This window comes from Ictalurus furcatus, chromosome 19, assembly GCF_023375685.1.
Source record: "Ictalurus furcatus strain D&B chromosome 19, Billie_1.0, whole genome shotgun sequence".
In the NCBI taxonomy this organism is placed as follows: domain Eukaryota; kingdom Metazoa; phylum Chordata; class Actinopteri; order Siluriformes; family Ictaluridae; genus Ictalurus; species Ictalurus furcatus.
Genome location: NC_071273.1, coordinates 26747988 through 26767166, shown reverse-complemented (window position 1 = coordinate 26767166; position 19179 = coordinate 26747988). Strand labels below are relative to the sequence as shown.

The 19179-nt window shown below is 40.1% G+C and overlaps 1 protein-coding gene across 1 annotated transcript; it reads right to left on the bottom strand.

The window, feature by feature from the left end:
- Window positions 1–645: 645 nt before the first annotated feature.
- Window positions 646–18351, bottom strand: LOC128623436 (sialic acid-binding Ig-like lectin 5). Its single transcript, XM_053650498.1, has 10 exons — window positions 16767–18351; window positions 16193–16579; window positions 15758–16084; window positions 15418–15675; window positions 14704–14961; window positions 13071–13328; window positions 10101–10409; window positions 2453–2543; window positions 2191–2299; window positions 646–2071 (listed from the first exon to the last, which is right to left on the bottom strand). The coding sequence occupies exons 1-10, from the start codon at window positions 16810–16812 to the stop codon at window positions 1598–1600; spliced, it is 2517 nt and encodes an 838-aa protein (XP_053506473.1). The 5' UTR covers window positions 16813–18351; the 3' UTR covers window positions 646–1597.
- Window positions 18352–19179: the final 828 nt, after the last annotated feature.

Below are 19179 nucleotides of genomic sequence, written 5' to 3'. Positions count from 1 at the left end.
ACTTACTGGTCAAAAGTTACAATGACATGCTGAAACAGCTTACATCTAAGCGCCATTTTTGCTACTTCTCCAAATTTTGCTCACATCATTTTGAGATCTGTCTGAACAAAATTTAAAAGAACTCTGGCACTGTCTATCAAAGGAACTGTTCTCCCATAATGGACTGGTAAATGTGTGAAACTACAAACCATTCCTGAATCTCTTTGTCTATATTTACGGCTCCACTTTCCTGTGATTGCTTATGCAAGAATTGTAGAGCGTCTGTGAATGTATGGCTCACTGAATCTGGGTGCTTGACCTCCGAAAATGCTGCTTGTAGCTTTAATATAACATTATTGTTCTTCTCAAAAGGGTTATTGGACAATTCATTCTAAATTTCAGATATTATAATTTGACATAATAGAAATTATATATTACAAAACAGAATTGTCCAAAACTAGAAAAACATGACATTTCATCACAACCTTTTTATTCATTTTATGAGACTCTTATTACATATAAAGCTGGATGTTAATAACCAAGGACCTACAAAACAGATGTTTGTAATTACACATATTTACAAAGAGACATGTAACTTTAAAACACTTATCAATGAACATAACAGTATTTGTAAAATATTGTGGAATCATACACTGAATTTATGGTTTATTAATGACTCGATCAGTACACCTAACACACTGCCACCTCAGTATATGTATATGCGTATAAAATATACAGTATATAATGCAAAAATGCTCATAAATGTCCTCAACATTTATTTTCTTGAAAGCCTGTTTATTGTGTGATATCGGCTCGAGTCAGGAGCAGTGTTAAGTCCTGCGCCGCTCTCTGATAGTTTAATATAACCACAATATGTCACGCTGATATTTACATTTTGGCTGTAAATACACTCACACACACTATGGAATATCAATCAAGGACAATATTAAATACAGAAATATGACACAAAAGGATTTTTTTGTCCTAACATCAGAGGAGACACATCTTAATCAAAGGCATCTCTTATCTCAAGGAGGAAATTGTTTTTAGATCAAGTGATGAATGAATTTAAAGTTTCTCTGTAAGCGTAGCAGATTAAACTTAAACAGCTGCGTAACCCGTAAACTGCGTAAACTGCGAACTTTCCCCACATAAATACTGGACTGAATGCGAACATAAGCTTTTTTCTGTTTATTTTATTATTATTTTCAATAGCACAGAGCGTACAAAATACTAAACACACACTAAACAAACAGTTATTAACTTTGGCTTGTCCACCAGACCAGGTTCTCCAGCATGCATATTTTTATGGTGAAAAAAAAGCCACAACTAACATCATGATCTCGAAGCAATAAATTCCAGTTCATAGACTATAAGCTTCAATACCATTATGCAGTTTGTGCATGAATCTTTGATCTTTTTTGTCAATTTTTTATCTTTGATCTTTTCTATTCAAGCAATCTTACAGATATAAAAGAAATGTAAATAGGTATTTATCATTCAACATGTATAGAAATAATAAATTTAATAAAATAAAAACCCAACTCTTTGGCTCTTAGTTTGTAGCCTCAACATCTGAACATCTGAACATCTGTTTAACACTGAACAATTGTATTTTTTATGTATGTTTATATTTACGAGGTTGAATTTGTGCGTAAATGCCTTCAGCTCCATCTGAGTGTTTGAGCTGCTCTGAAGCTCTTTCTTTAGCCTCTTGAGATTCTTTAGATTTTTTCTTTTCATCTTCATCTTTGTCTAAATTGACCAGAGTTTGCTCCATTGTTGGCTGATGTGTGATGTTTCCGTACATTACCTCCTCTTCAGCTGATTTTTGCATCATTATACTGTCCATAGTTATCACATGTTCTTCCTGGACCTCCTCGATTGCTGCATCTCCAGTTTCTCCCTCGGTTTGGTGTTCGGAGCCGTGGTGGACGGTGGCGTATTTGGCAGTGAGAGAAGAAAGGCTTCTGATTTCACTTCCTTCTCTGTTTGGAAACTTGACAGTGGTGTAATGAAGTGACTCTGATAAATCCGTTTTGTTTACATACACAGACTCTCCATCTTCTTCCTGTAAAATGGCATTGGCGATCTACAGGAAATACAATTCTTTACTTTAAAATGTAATATAAAGGGCCACTGATGTGACCTATAGTTAAACCTCTGTGTGTGTGTGTGTGTGTGTGTGTGTGTGTGTCATTTCACACTAACCCTGTCATTTAAAACCAGTCCTGCTGTCTCTCCTTGTCCAGAAGGATTCACTGTCTCTTCTTGTCCAGAGGGGTTCACTGTCTCTCCTTGTCCAGAAGATTTTGTTGTCCTGAAAATATAAAAGCCAATTTTGTGTTGATTCATAATATTATATTAAATCTTCCGTTTGCCTAAACATTTAGAGTTTAATTCTATAATAATGTTTTAGTTAACAGACCTACAGTCCCTAGTGTAAAAGTAAAAGTTTTTACAGTGAACACACCTTACATACAGGAATACACCACACAGCATCATCATTACTGAAGCTCCAACAGCAGCACCAATCAGCACGGAGGAAATATCCACATCTGTACCTAAAATAATAAAACAGAGAAAATAATACCTTATTATAATCTAGAACTATTACCGAATTGTTCAGTGGCAGTTTAAATAATCTGTTTAAAGCATGCATCAGTGTAAACCACAGGGGAATATATTTGGGCTTGTAGATGAGAGATGTTTTTACGATGTATAGTATGTATCATCTATATAAAATCATATAGATGATTGTAGATGTTTTAACTACAGACACAGTGTTTTTGAAACAAATGAAGTGGATTTTATATAAATGCAGGTATTGTGTAATATCTGTATAAACTTTGATACCTTCTTGTTCGTAAGTGCACACCTGTCGAGACCTTTAACACTAAGCCACATGGTGACTTTAAAATGCTGTCAGTAATTTCTCACTGAGCTTGGCTTGGGTTCTGAGTGATGGAGAACCTGCCAGTTATCCAGTGTTCATCCAGGTGGACACATCTCAGGTAGTTTAATAATCAGCTTGGTTTTCCAGTTGAACATTCAACAACTACAGTCCCCACCAAAACTATTGGAACAGTAAGACCAATCCATTTTTTGTGCTGTACATCAAAGACATTTGGGTTTGAGATCAAAAGATGGAGACGAGACTAGAGTTTAGGATTTCAGCTTTTATTTCCTGTCATTTACACCTAGATGTTAAACAACATAAAACATAGAACCTTTTGTATCAGACCTCACAAATTTGTAGGCAAGCAAAAATATTGTAACATGTGACTGACAGGTGTTTCTTGCTACACATGTGTGTCCTGTTAGATTGATTGTTTAAACAAGAAATAGCTCTGAACAGCTACTATTGGTTTTATCCTTCAGTTTCACCTGTGAAGACTGCATTTGTTAAAAAGGATAAACCAACATGAAGATCAGAGAGCTGCCTATGGGAGCCATTTTGAAGCTGAGAAAAGAGGGAAAATTAACTAGAATCATTACATAAACATTGAGCATAGCCAATGCAACAATTTGAAAAGTCCTGAAAAAAAAGAAACCATTGGTGTACTGAGCAACAGACATCGCATGCGTCGGCCAAGGACAACAATAGCCGTTTATGACAGAAACATTGTGAGAGCTGTGAAGAAAACCCCAAAAACAACATTCAGTGACAGCACCAACAATCTCCACAGGGCAGGGTGAAGGTATCACAATCCACCATTTTGAAGAAGACTTCGAGAACAGAAATACAGTGCATCTAGAAAGTATTCACAGTGCTTCACTTTCTCCACATTTTGTTATGTCACAGCCTTATTCCAGTATGGATTAAATTCATTATTTTCCTCAAAATTCTACAAACAATACCCCATAATGACAATGTGAAAGAAGTTTGTTTGAAATCTTTGCAAATTTATTAAAAATAAAAAGCACTGTTTCAGTGTAAAATTTTGGATGTCCAACATCGCTTCTTCACCACTATTTTACTTTTTGGAGCCAGCTTCAACATGGCTTGCTTGTCTCTCATAGACAGCTCTCTGGTCTTCATGTGTGTTTATCCTTTTTAACAAAACATAAAATGCAGTTGTGGTGTAACTGTTTTGTCATGCATGTAGACCTGGGGAGCGGGGCACACTTTAGAGTGTAACACAGGAAGTGAGAGGGAAGGTACATTGTTGATGCATATGGCGCACGAGGTTATTATTAAAGCACATGGTTGAAATGGTACGGTATCTCGTTATTATTCCGCGTTACTGTTTCTGGTAACGTGGAATAATGAAGAGATAGCGTACCATTTCAACCATGTGCTTTAATAATAACCTCGTGCGCCACATGCAACAACAGTGTAGCCACCGGAGCCTTTTGAGTTCACCAAACCCCAAGAATTGGAAAAATGGATTAGAAGGTTCGAGCGCTTTCAGCAAGCCAGCAATCTTCATACAACCGCGGATGGAAACCAGGTTAACACCCTCGTATACTGTATGGGGGACGAAGCGGATGATGTACTTAAAGGACTGAACTTATCTGACACCCAGAAACAGCAATATGCCACGGTAAGAGACGGATTGCACAGCTTCTTCATCATTAAGAAAAACGTGATATATGAAAGAGCACGTTTTAACATGAGAAAGCAAGGAGAAAATGAAATTGTCGACTCGTTTGTGACTGCTTTATACACCATGGCTGAACACTGTAACTATGGAGTGCTGCATGATGAGTTAATCAGAGACAGGCTAGTAGTAGGACTAGCTAACTTGCGCCTAGACAAAGACCTCACGCTAGTGAAAGCAGTCGAGATGGCAAGACAGACTGAAGCAGTTAAACAACAGCAGACCAGCCTGTGTGGTGATATTGTGGGCAAAAGAGAAATATGCTCTGTGGATAGAGTAATGAGCAAAGGTAAACAGTTCCAGAAAAAGAAGAAATACCCACAGAGGGACAAACCAAGCCAAGGGCGCGCAGAGAATAATGGACAATCTAAATGCTTCAGATGTGGGAAAAGCAACCTCTCATGCAAAAACACAGTGTCCGGCAAATGAAGTCATGTGTCATGCATGTGGAAAAAAAGGACACTACAAACGTGTGTGTATGTCATCAAAGACAGTGCATGAGATACAAGAAGAAGAGGACAGCATTTTCCTTGGTACAGTAACCGTCCATGGAGACCCATGGACGGTGGATTTAAAGCTGAAGGACAGAAAGGTCACATTTAAAATTGACACTGGTGCAGACGTGACTGTTATACCAGAGTCTGTGTTCAACACAGTGTATCAAAGCGAGAAGCCAATGCTTGAGAGAGCAAAGAAACCTATACTGGGACCAAGACGTACCCCACTAGGTGTGCTGGGGTTCACAAACGTGATGCTATGCAAAAGAGACAAACAGATAGAAGAGGAGATCTACGTGATCAGAGGTTTACATTCATCACTAGTCAGCCGACCTGCTAGTACAGAGCTAGGGCTCGTAGCTCGAATGGACAGCATTGACATCGAGACAATGAAAAAAGATATCCAAAGGTGTGCATCTGTCTTGGTCTAATGCAGCAGCCATACACCATCAAACTGAAAGCTGATGCAGTGTCTTTTTCCCTCAAGACTCCACGACCGGTGCCCCTTCCGTTAATGCCCAGAGTTAAAAGGGAACTGGAGAGGATTGGGGTCATCAACAGAGTGGAGGAGCCTACGGATTGGTGCTCAGGAATGGTGGTGGTGCCTAAAAAGACAGCCAACCCTTGCATCTGTGTCGACGTCACCAAGCCCAACGATTCAGTGTGTCGGGAGAAATACATACTCCCTTCCGTAGAACAGACGCTGGGCTCACTGGGTGGGGCCCGTATCTTCAGAAAGCTTGACTGCAATATGGGCTTCTGGCAAATCCCACTGGTGGAAGAGTGTGCTAAGCTCACAACGTTTATCACGCCGTTTAGACGTTTTCACTTCAATCAGCTGCCTTTCGGGATAGCTTCTGCACCCGAACACTTCCAGAACAGGATGGCTACAGAGGTTACTGAGGGCCTGGAGGGTGTTGTCTGCCACATGGATGATGTTTTGATCTGGGGGTGCTCACAGGAAGAGCATGACTCCCGTTTGCATGCAGTCCTCACAAAGATTGAAAAAGCCGGCATAACCCTCAATGTGGAGAAATGTGAGTTGTCACAAAAAGAGGTAAAATTCCTAGGCCACATTATCTCAGAAACTGGAGTCAAATCAGATCCAGCGAAAACAGCAGCTGTCAGAAAAATGGCAGTGCCTACTAACATATGTGAGTTACGTAGTTTCCTGGGAATGGTGAAACAACTAGGAAAGTTTATCCCAATGCTCGCAGAGAAAGACAAACCCTTGAGAGATCTGCTTTCCAAAAAGAACCACTGGTACTGGGGAGCGGACCAAGATAAAGCTTTCAACAGCCTGAAGAAGGAGCTTTTACGCATACCTGTGCTAGCCCTGTATGATGCAAACAAAGACATTAAAGTGTCAGCAGACGCATCTTCTTATGGGCTAGGTGCAGTCCTGCTGCAAAAATGTAGTGGAGACTGGAGACCCGTCGCTTACGCTTCACGCTGTCTCTCACCTGTGGAACAGAGATATGCCCAGGTGGAGAAGGAGGCTCTAGGACTCACATGGGCTTGTGAATGATTCAGAGACTTTCTCATAGGCCGACATTTCGAACCGGAGACAGACCATAAGCCACTATTAAGTCTCCTAGGGGCCCAAGCTTTAAACACCTTACCCCCACTTATTCAGCGTTTCAGGATGAGACTCATGAGATACTCTTACACCATCTCACATGCCCCTGGAAAGAACCTGTGGACAGCAGACACATTGTCCCGAGCACCGCTACAGGCCGCCACGTCACACGGAGACAAAGAGCTCATGGAGAGCACAAATATCTATGTGGATAGCATCATGGAAAACATGCCGATGAGCGCTTCCTACATGGACAATCTGAGGGAGCATCTTAAAGCAGACAGCGTGTGCTCCAAGGTCATGGACATGTGTCAGGATGGGTGGCCAGAGTTCAGCTCATGTGAGGGCACCATAAAGCTGTACTGGGCAGAGCGAGCCTTCCTCACAGTTCAAGACGGGCTTTTGTTAAAAGGGACAAGGCTGGTCATCCCTGCAGCCCTAAGAAATGACATCCTCAGCAAGCTGCACGAGGGGCATCAAGGTGTGGTAAAATATAGAGCTCATGCATGGCAGAGTGTGTGGTGGCCGGTTTGAGCCAGAGAAGGAGTGCGGACTTAAAATGCTTCAACAAGCGTCACCGAGCAAATGAGCTCAGAAACATCTCACCGGAAGAACAGGTGTCGATGACTGACGTGAAAGTAACAGGGACTGTGGTGGGGGAACACTCAACACCAAGATCATACCTGGTGGATGTGCCTCATGGGACTGTTCGGAGGAACCGTCAACACCTTATCCCCATGGACAACCCTGTGAGTGTACAGGACACTCAGATGCCTACACCGGCAGACACAGTTGTGTCTTCCCCTGGACAACCAACACCTGGACCTGGTTCAGCTTCCACTACAGTCAGAACCAAATCTGGCTGTGAAGTTGTGAAACCACATCAATTAGACTTGTTGAAATTGTAGAAAGAGATGAAAGAATGGAATAAACACTGAAAGATTTAGTTTGGAAAAAATAGACGTTTTCAAAATATACTGACATTTATGTGAGAATGCCATAAGTTGTTGCTATGTTACTTTGGTGGAAAAATTTACAGTTTACAAAGAAATGTTCTGTAATGAAGGGCATAAGGGCTGAGTTTAGAGCTATGTTAATTATCACTGTTTTGAAAAACTTAAAAGGGGGAGATGTGGTGTAACTGGTTTGTCATGCATGTAGACCTGGGGAGTGTGGGACACTTTAGAGTGTAACACAGGAAGTGAGAGGGAAGGTACATTGTTGTTGCACGTGGCGCACAAGGTTATTATTAAAGCACACGGTTGAAATGGTACACTATCGCTTTATTATTCCACGTTACCAGAAACGGTAACGTGACAGCAGTCTTCACAGGTGAAACCCAGGGCTCAAGCCAAGAGTAGACATTCTGAGCTATTAATTGTTTAAACAATCAATTTAACAGGAAATACCTGCGCAACAAGAAACACCCGTCAGTCACATTTGTTCCAATATTCCAATAAGTGCTATGCTGTTATTTTGACCGAGTGTCTCATTATTTCATAATATTATCTTGTTATTTTGACTTACAAACGCTTAATAAGAGTTTTGACTTAGTAATTTTTAACTTAATACCTTGTTCATGGACATGGGAAGGCATTTTACATTGGGGGTGCTGAAAGGTTAAGCAGCATGCATGTGGCATATGCTACAACATCACACTCAAACAACAGTCAGATCATTTTCTTTAATAGAGAATGATTTATGGATGAATTCTCAAATCAGAATATGATATGGTGAAGTTTTCTGTTAAGAGATGTTTATTTAACATTTATAGAAGTGGTCGTGAGAGTAGGCACTTTGTAAAAGTCAGTGAATTTCCCAACAAGGAAGTTACTTCCTGTTATTGATTATGTTATAGTAGCTATATACAGTCATTCCATCTCACTCCTATTGTTAAAAATGCAGCATAGCATGTTAATGAGAAACTGTGAAGTGTAAACTCCTCTGTCCTGAAGACTCGAGTCTCACTCCATAACATTAAACAGGTAAAAGTTCACTGTGTCGTTCATTAATAAATAAATTAAATAAAATGAGTAATTGCTCACAAATCGCTTAAAAACTATTCAAAAAACTTTTATTAATATTAGGGGGCCAAGCACTGAAGGTGCATAGGCACCCTGTTGTTATAGTATGTTTTCTTCTTGTACTGGCTAGGGTGTCTATGGCAGAACCATCTGGTAAAAAGTTGTGAAATTTGGCACACTGATTGGCGAGGGGCTAAGGAACATTCTGAATAAATTTGGGCCAAGTGCTGCCACCATCAGCTCAAATTTTGTCCTAATTTGGAAGTATATTATGGTCATAACTTTTGAACCATGTGTCCAAAATTCCCTGGGTCGAGATGGGTTCAACGCACCATATGATTTCAGTTTCTGCCTAATTAGATTTATATTAAAATCCACAATGGATTTTGTCAAAAACTTTTCTTTGCTACTCCTCTTACAAATTTTGTCATATGCTGAATTTGGCATACGTCATCTTCAGAGTAAGCCTCACAAAAGTTATGAAAATGTAGAAATTTTTAATTTTCCAAACAGTTTGCCCTTAATGGGCCAATGAATCTGACAGTGAAGCCACCAAACAGGAAGTAAGGCTGTATCTCATCAATGACCTTGAGCACTAACACAAAACTTGGAAGCCATCTTCTGGATCATGACCTGAGGCTATGGAACAAAGTCCTGACAGCACCACCTACTGGTCAAAAGATACAATAACATGCTAACATGCTTATATCTAACTGCTATTTTTGCTACTCCTCCAAATTTTGCTGAAGCTGCCGAGGCACCCCCATATCCCGTGACCTTGAACTCATTATTTCGAGATATCAGCTCATTATATTGACTTAGTAACTGATTATTTTGACTTTTGACTCTTTAGACACTCGTTTCAACAACTACATGTGCTTATTATTTTGAATAAGTAACTCTTATGTTTACTTGATGACTTGATAACTTGTTATTTTGACAAACTCATAGTTTGACCTCAGAAACTCTTTTGATTTACTGTCACAGATTTGTAATGGAGGTGGATGCAAGTGCAGATTTAGTTCATTATAAGTGAAAACACATGAAACATAAAAACCATAAAACAAAATGAGGAGTAGTGAAGCAAAGCAACAACTTAAGCATGACATGAGTTAGATTACAACGACAAGAAAAGACAAAAACTAGACAATGTGTGCTAAACAGGACAAGACTTCAATACTGGTGCTCATTAACCATCATTAACAGTCATGTGATGAGGTGAGATCAGGTGATGTGCAGTGGCTGATGGGTATTTCTGTACTGTATTCAGTACAATCATGACACTACTACTAGAAATGAGTTACTAATCAAAATAACGAGTTACTAATTCAAATGAATGAGATAATAATGACTTATAATGACTTATTAAGTCACAACAACGAGTAATGAACAAAATTGTGAATGTATTTTTTCTAACCTTTAGCAGGGCACTGAGCCTTAGTTGTAAAGAAGTAGACCTGAGAGGCGATGCCCAGATTATTGGAGCCAACACACTGCAGAGTGGGCGTGTCCTTAACGGACAGAGGGATGGAAAACGAAATGGATCTTCTTAAACTCGTGTTGCCCACAGACTCCACTTGGATGGGCGTGGTTTCTGAGTATGGGACAGTTTGATTGGAGACACGCCACTCCAGTTTAGGAGACGGATTTCCATGAACCTCACAGGAACACATGATCAAATCCTGAGTGGTGTTACAGCTGGAGGAGGGAGAGAGCTGAGGAGCATCTGAGAGAGAGAGAGAGAGAGAGAGAGAGAGAGGATAATATTAAAATAAATCAGAAATAAAAGACCATTTGACAGAAGGTGAAGAGTTCGGTGTTTGAGCTGAACAACACGTCTCTACCATCCTCAGAGTCAGTAACCCTAAAGCACTGAGCAATTCCAATCAGGAACCAGCTTGTGATTCAGAAAATTCTCTATTCTTCTTTCGAATTCTTCTAGTGTTTTTTTTCTTTCTAATTCCCAGTGTGACCAATAAAATTTGATTTGATTTGAAAATAAAAAGCTCATAATTGGCCTTTGTGTTTAGAATTGCATCAAATCAAGTAGATCTTTATTTCTCATCACAGCCATCTACATAGTGCAGAACACAGTGAGATGAAATATCAGAACATAACAGAAACATGTTCACCCTAACGTCCAAAGATCATCAGCTCGAATCTGATGATGCCCGTCAATCAGATCACCATTAGCCAATCATGGGCATCTGTGAGCTCATGCATGTAGAATAGATCAGATTAGTGCTTACCTCAGAGTACACTGCCCTGTGACACTGCATGAGCAGTTTGAAAAGATACTGACGTCAGCTTCATTTTTCTCAGAGGAAGCGTGTGCTTGCCCCACCCTCATTAGATAAACACCCATAAGCTTCTCTGCTGTCTACTGATGCTAATACAGCACAGGTCCACTGTTTTTATTCCTTTATATATGCTACCTCTGGGTCAAATTATTCATAAACATGGAATTATCTTCCACTGTTATGCTGATGATACGCTGATGATACACAGCTGTATGTTTCAGCGAAGCCAGAGGACAGACAGCAGCTTAGTAAAGTTGTGGATTGTGTAAAAGACATTAGACACTGGATGTTTATTAATTTCCTCTTACGTAATTCTGATAAGACAGAAGAACTTGTACTAGGACCACGTGTAGCTAGAAGTAATCTTTCTGATCTCACAGTGACTCTGGATGTTCTTCCTGTTTCATCATGTACAGCAGTAAAAGACCTTGGAGTGATTATTGACTCCAGTCTATCATTTGATGCTCATGTAGATAATATTACTAGGATAGTCTTCTTTCATCTCAGAAATATTTCTAAGATAAGACATATATTGTCACTACATGATGCAGAAATATTAGTTCATGCTTTCGTCACCTCTAGACTAGATTACTGTAATGTCTTACTGTCTGGATGTTCCAGTAGGAGCATAAACAAACTCCAGTCAGTCCAGAATGCAGCTGCTAGAGTCCTAACTAGAACCAGAAGATACGACCACATCACCCCGATCTTATCCACACTACATTGGCTCCCAGTGAAATCTCGCATTGATTATAAAATACTATTATTGACCTATAAAGCACTAAACGGTCTCGCACCACAGTACGTGAGCGAAACTTTGTTTTTTTATGATCCACCAAGCCTCGTTCGATCAAAAGGTGCAGGCTATTTGTTGGTACCTGGAATAGTGAAGGCTACAGCAGGGGGAAGAGCTTTCACTTATAGAGCCCCACAGTTATGGAACAGTCTTCCAATTAGTGTTCAGGACTCAGACACAGTCTCAGTGTTTAAGTCTAGGCTTAAAACATATTTGTTTACTCAAGCCTACCCTGACTAGACTTCCTGTTACGCAAAGTACACAGCCTAATCCATCACAGGATAGTAAGCATACCTAATAATCTCTCCCTCTCTCCTTCTGCCGAGCCACACACGATTTTATGGAGATACTAGAGATCCTGATCGTTTCTGATCTCCGGACCTGCCTGATCCGTTTCGAATGTCCTACCTCTGTATGGAGCTCTCATCTACTCCAATTCCAGACTGCTGGGACTACGGCTGCTTCTAAGGCCAAACAGACTTCATGTAAATCCATAATGAACTTTTTCACACTATCTGTTGTTACCCAGATGAGGACGGGTTCCCTTCTGAGTCGGGTTCCTCTCAAGGTTTCTTCCTCTTAAAACATCTTAGGGAGTTTTCCTTGCCACCATCACCATCGGCTCGCTCAATTGGGATAAATTCACACACTTAAAATCTGTATCCCATGTTTATTTGTTTCTGTAAAGCTGCTTTGAGACAATGTCCGTTGTTAAAAGCGCTATACAAATAAAATTGAATTGAATTGAATTGAACAAGTCAGTGGTAACTTTGACCAAAGCTGTTTCAGTGCTGTGAATTTTTGGGAAAAAAGGGGTTCAAAGAGGTTATTAGTTGTAAGATGATTACATAATTGAGAGGCAACAACACGCTCAAGTATTTTTGCCAAAAACAGAAGGTGATAGGACAAACACTTTTCTGGTTTTGTGACCTTTTCCAGCCTGATGAGCTTCAACAACTCTTTTTCTGAGGTCCTCAGAAATCTCCTTTCTTTGTGCCATGATACACTTCCACAAACACGTGTTGTGAAGCTCAAACCTTGTGGCCAGACGATGGTACTGCATTGTTGGCACGGCAATTTTTATTTGGCTAGCATTAGCAATGTTTCATATAATTAGTTACTTAAAGACCTTATGCTTTAAATAACATCCAAAACAATGCTTGGGTCCTACAGTGCTTCCGGTAAACACTACAGGACACGGCTGAGGACTTTGTGAGTTTCTAATCATTTTAGATCTCAGTGTCTATGTTAATATGATTTAGCGCTAACAATACTCCAGCACTGTACTCACACTGAACATCCAGGAGGACAGATGAGTTGTGATCTCCGTGCTGGTTTTGAGCTCTACAGTAGTATAAACCACTGTGTGTAGAATCAGTGGTGTTGATGGTGAGATGGTTTCCGGTTCCTATCTGCTCTCCGTTCTCTCTGTACCAGGTGTAGTTCAGCACTGCTGGGTTTGCATCACTGCTGCATCTCAGAGACACTGAACTGCCCAAAAGCACTGAAGCAGATGGAGATGCTGAAACTGACGTGTTTCTAGGACCATCTAAAGGAGGAAGAACAGGAGGCTGTGAAATAGAGGTGTTATGGTAGAGCGACTTCAATATACTCTGAGCTAAAGAAAAGAAAAGAATAATAATAATAATAATAATAATAATAATAATAATAATAATAATAATAAACAACTTAATTTTAAAGAGCGCCTTTAAAAGCAGCTTCTCAAAGCTCTGCAAATAAAATAAGCAGTACATAGAAAAATAAATAAATAAATTTAAGTGAAAAAGGATGCTTTAACAGTGCTCTATACAAAAGAATCAAATATAAGACGTATCAAAAATGACTCCAAAGCTCCTCATCTTACTTTGGGTCTCTAGAACAGAGCCATCAACAAACAGAGACAGTGGACCAGCTGTGAGAATTTGATGACGGGAACCTATAAGCATAACTTCAGTTTTCCCGCTGTTCAGCCACAGAAAATTATTATTCATCCATGTTTTTATCTCAGAAATACATTCAGAAAGAAAACAAACATCAATGTTTTCACCAGATTTAGAGTGAATGGAGATTTGGGTATCGTCAGCATGAAAGTGATAACGGAGGCCGAGCGATCGCAGCAGATGCCCAAGTGGATATAGATAGATATTGAAAAGTAGAGGGCCTGAAACTGAACCCTGAGGAACACCAGTGAGCACAGAGCTAGTGTCAGACCTGAAACCATCCATAGAAATAAACTGGGAACGGTCAGTAAAATAGGATTTAAACCAGTTTAAAACTGTCCCAGACACACCAAAAACACTTTCAAGGCAGGTAAGTAAAAGACCATGATCCACAGTATCGAAAGCAGCTCCAAGATCAAGAAGGATGAGAATGGAAGTAGCTCCAGAATCAGAGGCCATCAACAAGTCACTGGTAACTTTGACCAAAGCCATTTCAGTGCTGTGAAAGTTTTGGGAAAAAAACAGGCTCAAAGAGGTTATTAGTCGTAAGATGATTATACAATTGAGAGACAACAACACGCTCAAGTATTTTCCCCAAAAACGGGAGATGATAGGACAAACACTTTTCTGGTTTTGTGACCTTCAACAACTCTTTTTCTGAGATCCTCAGAAATCTCCTTTGTTCATGATACACTTCCACAAACGTGTGTTGTGAAGATCAGACTTTGTGGCCAGACGATGGCACTGCATTGGCAAAAGTATGTAGCTAATGTTTGTTTGGCTAGCATTAGCAATGTTTCATATAATTAGTTACTTAATGACCTTATGCTTTAAATAACATCCAAAACAATGCTTGGGTCCTACAGTGCTTCCGGTAAACACTACAGGACACGGCTGAGGACTTTGTGAGTTTCTAATCATTTTAGATCTCAGTGTCTATGTTAATATGATTTAGCGCTAACAATACTCCAGCACTGTACTCACACTGAACATCCAGGAGGACAGATGAGTTGTGATCTCCGTGCTGGTTTTGAGCTCTACAGTAGTATAGACCGCTGTGTGTAGAATCAGTGGTGTTGATGGTGAGATGGTTTCCGGTTCCTATCTGCTCTCCGTTCTCTCTGTACCAGGTGTAGTTCAGCACTGCTGGGTTTGCATCACTGCTGCATCTCAGAGACACTGAACTGCCCAAAAGCACTGAAGCAGATGGAGATGCTGAAACTGACATGTTTCTAGGTCCATCTAAAGGAGGAAGAACAGGAGGCTGTGAAATAGAGCTGTGATGACAGTAATTTGAATATATTTTGACCTTTCTGTCCTTTTATGGCCTGTTTATAAAATATATTTCAATAGCTTTTGGAATTTGTTAATTTTTAGAATTTTTCCCCAGAAATTTCATAACTATATGCATGCCCCACACTTTGCTCCTAAAGGGTTATTTCTATAACTAGCTGCACATTATGAATGTTGTTTTGATTATTTGGCTATAAAGTTGGCAATACATCTATAAATCTTTTCTTAAAGAGCATATGCTTACAGTAATTACTGAAACAAGACGTGAATCTTACAGCATTGTTGCTAAAGACTATAGGACCTTGCAGAGGACAAACTAGATGAGATTCCTGCAATTATACAGCCCTGAGTTTACTGTATATAAGCCACGTGATAGCATTACAAATATTCCAGCACTGTACTCACACTGAACATCCAGGAGGACAGATGAGGTGTGATCTCCGTGCTGGTTTTGAGCTCTACAGTAGTATAAACCACTGTGTGTAGAATCAGTGGTGTTGATGGTGAGATGGTTTCCGGTTCCTATCTGCTCTCCGTTCTCTCTGTACCAGGTGTAGTTCAGCACTGCTGGGTTTGCATCACTGCTGCATCTCAGAGACACTGAACTGCCCAAAAGCACTGAAGCAGATGGAGATGCTGATACTGACGTGTTTCTAGGACCATCTAAAGGAGGAAGAACAGGATTTAGGAGACTCCATGAATCATTAAAAGTGTAGTGAATGTGAAGTGATTAATCAGCACTTACACAGAACATGTAGTATAAAAGAGCTCTGTGCTGATTTGTTGCTGTTCTGGAGCTGGTAGGTGGCAGTGCAGGTGAAATTGAGTCCATGATGAAGGTGAGTAGCGTTGAAGTTCAGCTGAGAGGAGCTGAAGCTGGTGTTGTGGTTCTGCTCCTGTCTTCTCTCCTCAGGCAGGAAGTTCCATGTAAAAGTGGGTGGCTTTAAGAGACATGGAGGAGCTGGAGCAGAGCAAATGAGACTCACTGAAGTTCCCTCCACCAGCTCATTTTGGTCCTCCACCTTCCCCTGATCCTCCTTATACAGTGTTATTGAGGGAGTGATTGGAGAAGCTGAGATAAACACACAGTATCACATTAGAGATGAGTTTTAAATGTGTTCCAGTGCATCATTAGTGTAATTACAGCTACACTGTACACACACACTGCTGCAGATCTCACCTCCCACTCTTACAGACACTGATGAAGATCTTACAGACTCTGATGGAGGTATATAATTCCATTTCAGGCTTCCTGAAGTTTGTATTCTAAAGTAATAAACTCCACGGTCACTCTGTCTGATGTTGTAGAAGACGGTGGTGCAGTTCTTCATGCGGAGGTCTCCTATAATTTCCCCTTCAATCTTGTTCTCTTTAGTTACTTTAGAGTTAAAGACTCTGTTAGTGTTAGCATCAGTGCCGTCTTTTAACCAGATTCCTGTAGGATCTGTCTGGAGATCTCCATCATATTGTTCTTCAATCTCAAAACTGCAGGGTATGAGAACACAGAGTCCTCTCACAGCTTCTACACTCTCTGGTAGACTGATGGAGAATTCTCTACACAAAACACCTGCAAACACACACACACACACACACACACACACACACACACACGCTGCATTTATATAAAGTGTGTAGAAATATTGACTCCAAACTGCAGTTGTGTTACAGAATCACACCAAACTGGTTCAGTTACTGCCTGAGTTTAACACACTTACGTTATCAGGTCACACATTAAATATAAATTCTACACAAACCTTTAAACAGAAAACAAACGATGACGAGTTTCTCTGCTGATTTCATCTCTCTGTTCAGGAAAGATCACCTGGAGAAGAAACTAACACACACACATACACACACACACACACACACACACACACACACACGCACACACACACACACACACACGCACACGCACACACGCACACACACACACACACACACACACGCACACACACACACACGCACACACACACACACACACACACACACACACAGAGATGAAGTTTAGAGAAGTGATAGACAGAGGAACCCTCACAGAAGCAGGACTTGTGTGAACCTCTCTGTATTCAGAGATGATGTTTATTCATATCAGGTGTTGGTGTGTGTAGAGGTGGTCTGAATACACTTCATGTTTGGTTCATTTTGTGGTTTGTCACCTTTACAAAATACTCCACCTTCTAGCAAGAACAAACACAAATGAAGCAGTGCTAGTGAAGAGTGGTTAAATAGTCCTAAAGGAAAGGGTTATAGGCGGAACATCTCTCTTTTATTACTGTAAATATCACCTTTCCATATCAGGCTTTACACACTGTGGGTGAGTGGACTCTTAACTTGTAGAACAACAGCAGTGATGTGAGCTGGAGAGCCGTATCGAGTGAAGGACTGTGAATAACGCCTGCTTAAACATTTTAAATGACATCATCCATAATTCAGTGTTACACAGCTATTACACTATGGGAAAGGAGTTGTGGTGTGAAGGAGAAGTAGGCTGAGATCACATCAATGCTAAAATGTCTAGGAAAGAACGGAGTCCTGTTTTGAGTCACTTGCATGTAAACACCAAAAGCACTGAAGTGGTTTGTATCTCCTTCCATTTCAGGTCCATTTTAACAGGACTGAGTACGGTTCATTTAAAAACAGCTACATGTGGAACCACCCTGAGTCTGCTGTTAATAATAATAATAATAATAATAATAATCATCATCATCATCATCTTTATTTTTATATAGCGCCTTTAATGCAGCTTCTCAAGGCACTTTGCACAATAAGAAAAAAAAACAGATTAAAATACAAAAGATACAAAAACAAAAAACAGACTTGAATTCAAAATGGTTAAAACCATTGTTAAAACCCAAATGAGTTTTTAAGTTAGATTTAAAAATGCTTAAATTCTGTGCATCTGTTATATGAGCAGGAAGTGTATTCCAGAGTCTAGGAGCTTAGGACGAGAAAGCCCCGTCCATTACAGATCACAGCCGTGTCTGTGGGACATCCAGTAAACCAGATCGAGAGGAGCGCAGATGCTGCTTGGGAGAATATGAGATTAAAAACGCAGACAGATACTGAGGGACCAGACCATGCAGTGCCTTATATGTGAGCGTAAAGATTTTAAAATCAAGGCGAAACCTGACTGGGAGCCAGTGCAAGGACTTCAGTATTGGAGTGATGTGTTCATTTCTCCTGACACCAGTCAGGATCCTAGCAGCAGAATTTTATTATTATTATTATTAAATTAGTGTGGTTTTAGGAACCCCAGCAAGAACTGCACTGCAGTGATAACTACGAGAGAATACAAGATCGTTGATAAGCCTTTCAGTCACAGGAGAAGTTAGCATAGGGTGAAGTCTAGTGATATTTCTGAGATGAAAAAAGGAATTATTGACAGTAGATTGTAGGTCAAAAGACAAACTCGAATCAAATATATCTCCTAGATTTTTTTATTTAGTTTGGAACTCCAAAACAGAGCCATCTACCTTCAACATTAGTGAACCAGCTTTACGAAGCAGATGAGAAGAGCCAATAAGCAAATCCTCAGTCTCATCACTATTAAGACACAAAAGGTTTTGGGTCATCCATGTTTTTATCTCAGAAATACAATGTGAGAGAAAAGAAACATCCACATTTTGACCAGACTTTGAGTGAATATAAATCTGAGTATCATCTGCATAGACGTGATAATTAAGCCCTGAGTGATCTTAACAGCAATCCAAGAGGAAATATATAAATACTAAAAAGTAAGGGGCCTAAAATTGATCCCTGAGGAACACCATTAGGAACAGAGCCGATCTCAGACCTGAAACCAGTCATAAAAACAAACTGGCAGCGGTCAGAGAGATAAGATCTAAACCTGATTATAACAGTCTCAGAAACACCAAAGACAGTTTCAAGTCGGTTGAGTAAGAAGTTGTGATTGAGTATCAAAAGCAGCTCTAAGATCAAGAAGGATAAGGATTTAGTTCAGCAGAAATGTTCAGCAGAAATGTTCAATAAAAATGAAACTGGAGAAAGAAGGATAAGGATGGAGAGAGAACCAGAATCTGAGGCTATTAACAGATCACTGGTGACCTTGACCAAAGTTGTCTCTGTACTGTGTAGTTGCGAAAACCAGACTGAAGGAGCTCGAAAAGATTATTAAGAGTAAGGTGATTGTGAAGTTGCAAAGCCACA

Bases quoted from the DNA above. Each gene is read 5' to 3' on its own strand.
- LOC128623436 (XM_053650498.1), bottom strand. From the start codon at position 16,812: ATGAAATCAGCAGAGAAACTCGTCATCGTTTGTTTTCTGTTTAAAG. The intron at 16,580-16,766 runs GTTTGTGTAGAA...GTGTGTTTGCAG, and splicing joins CGTTTGTTTTCTGTTTAAAG to GTGTTTTGTGTAGAGAATTC. The intron at 2,544-10,100 runs GTTAGAAAAAAT...TTATTATTTTAG, and splicing joins GGCTCAGTGCCCTGCTAAAG to GTACAGATGTGGATATTTCC.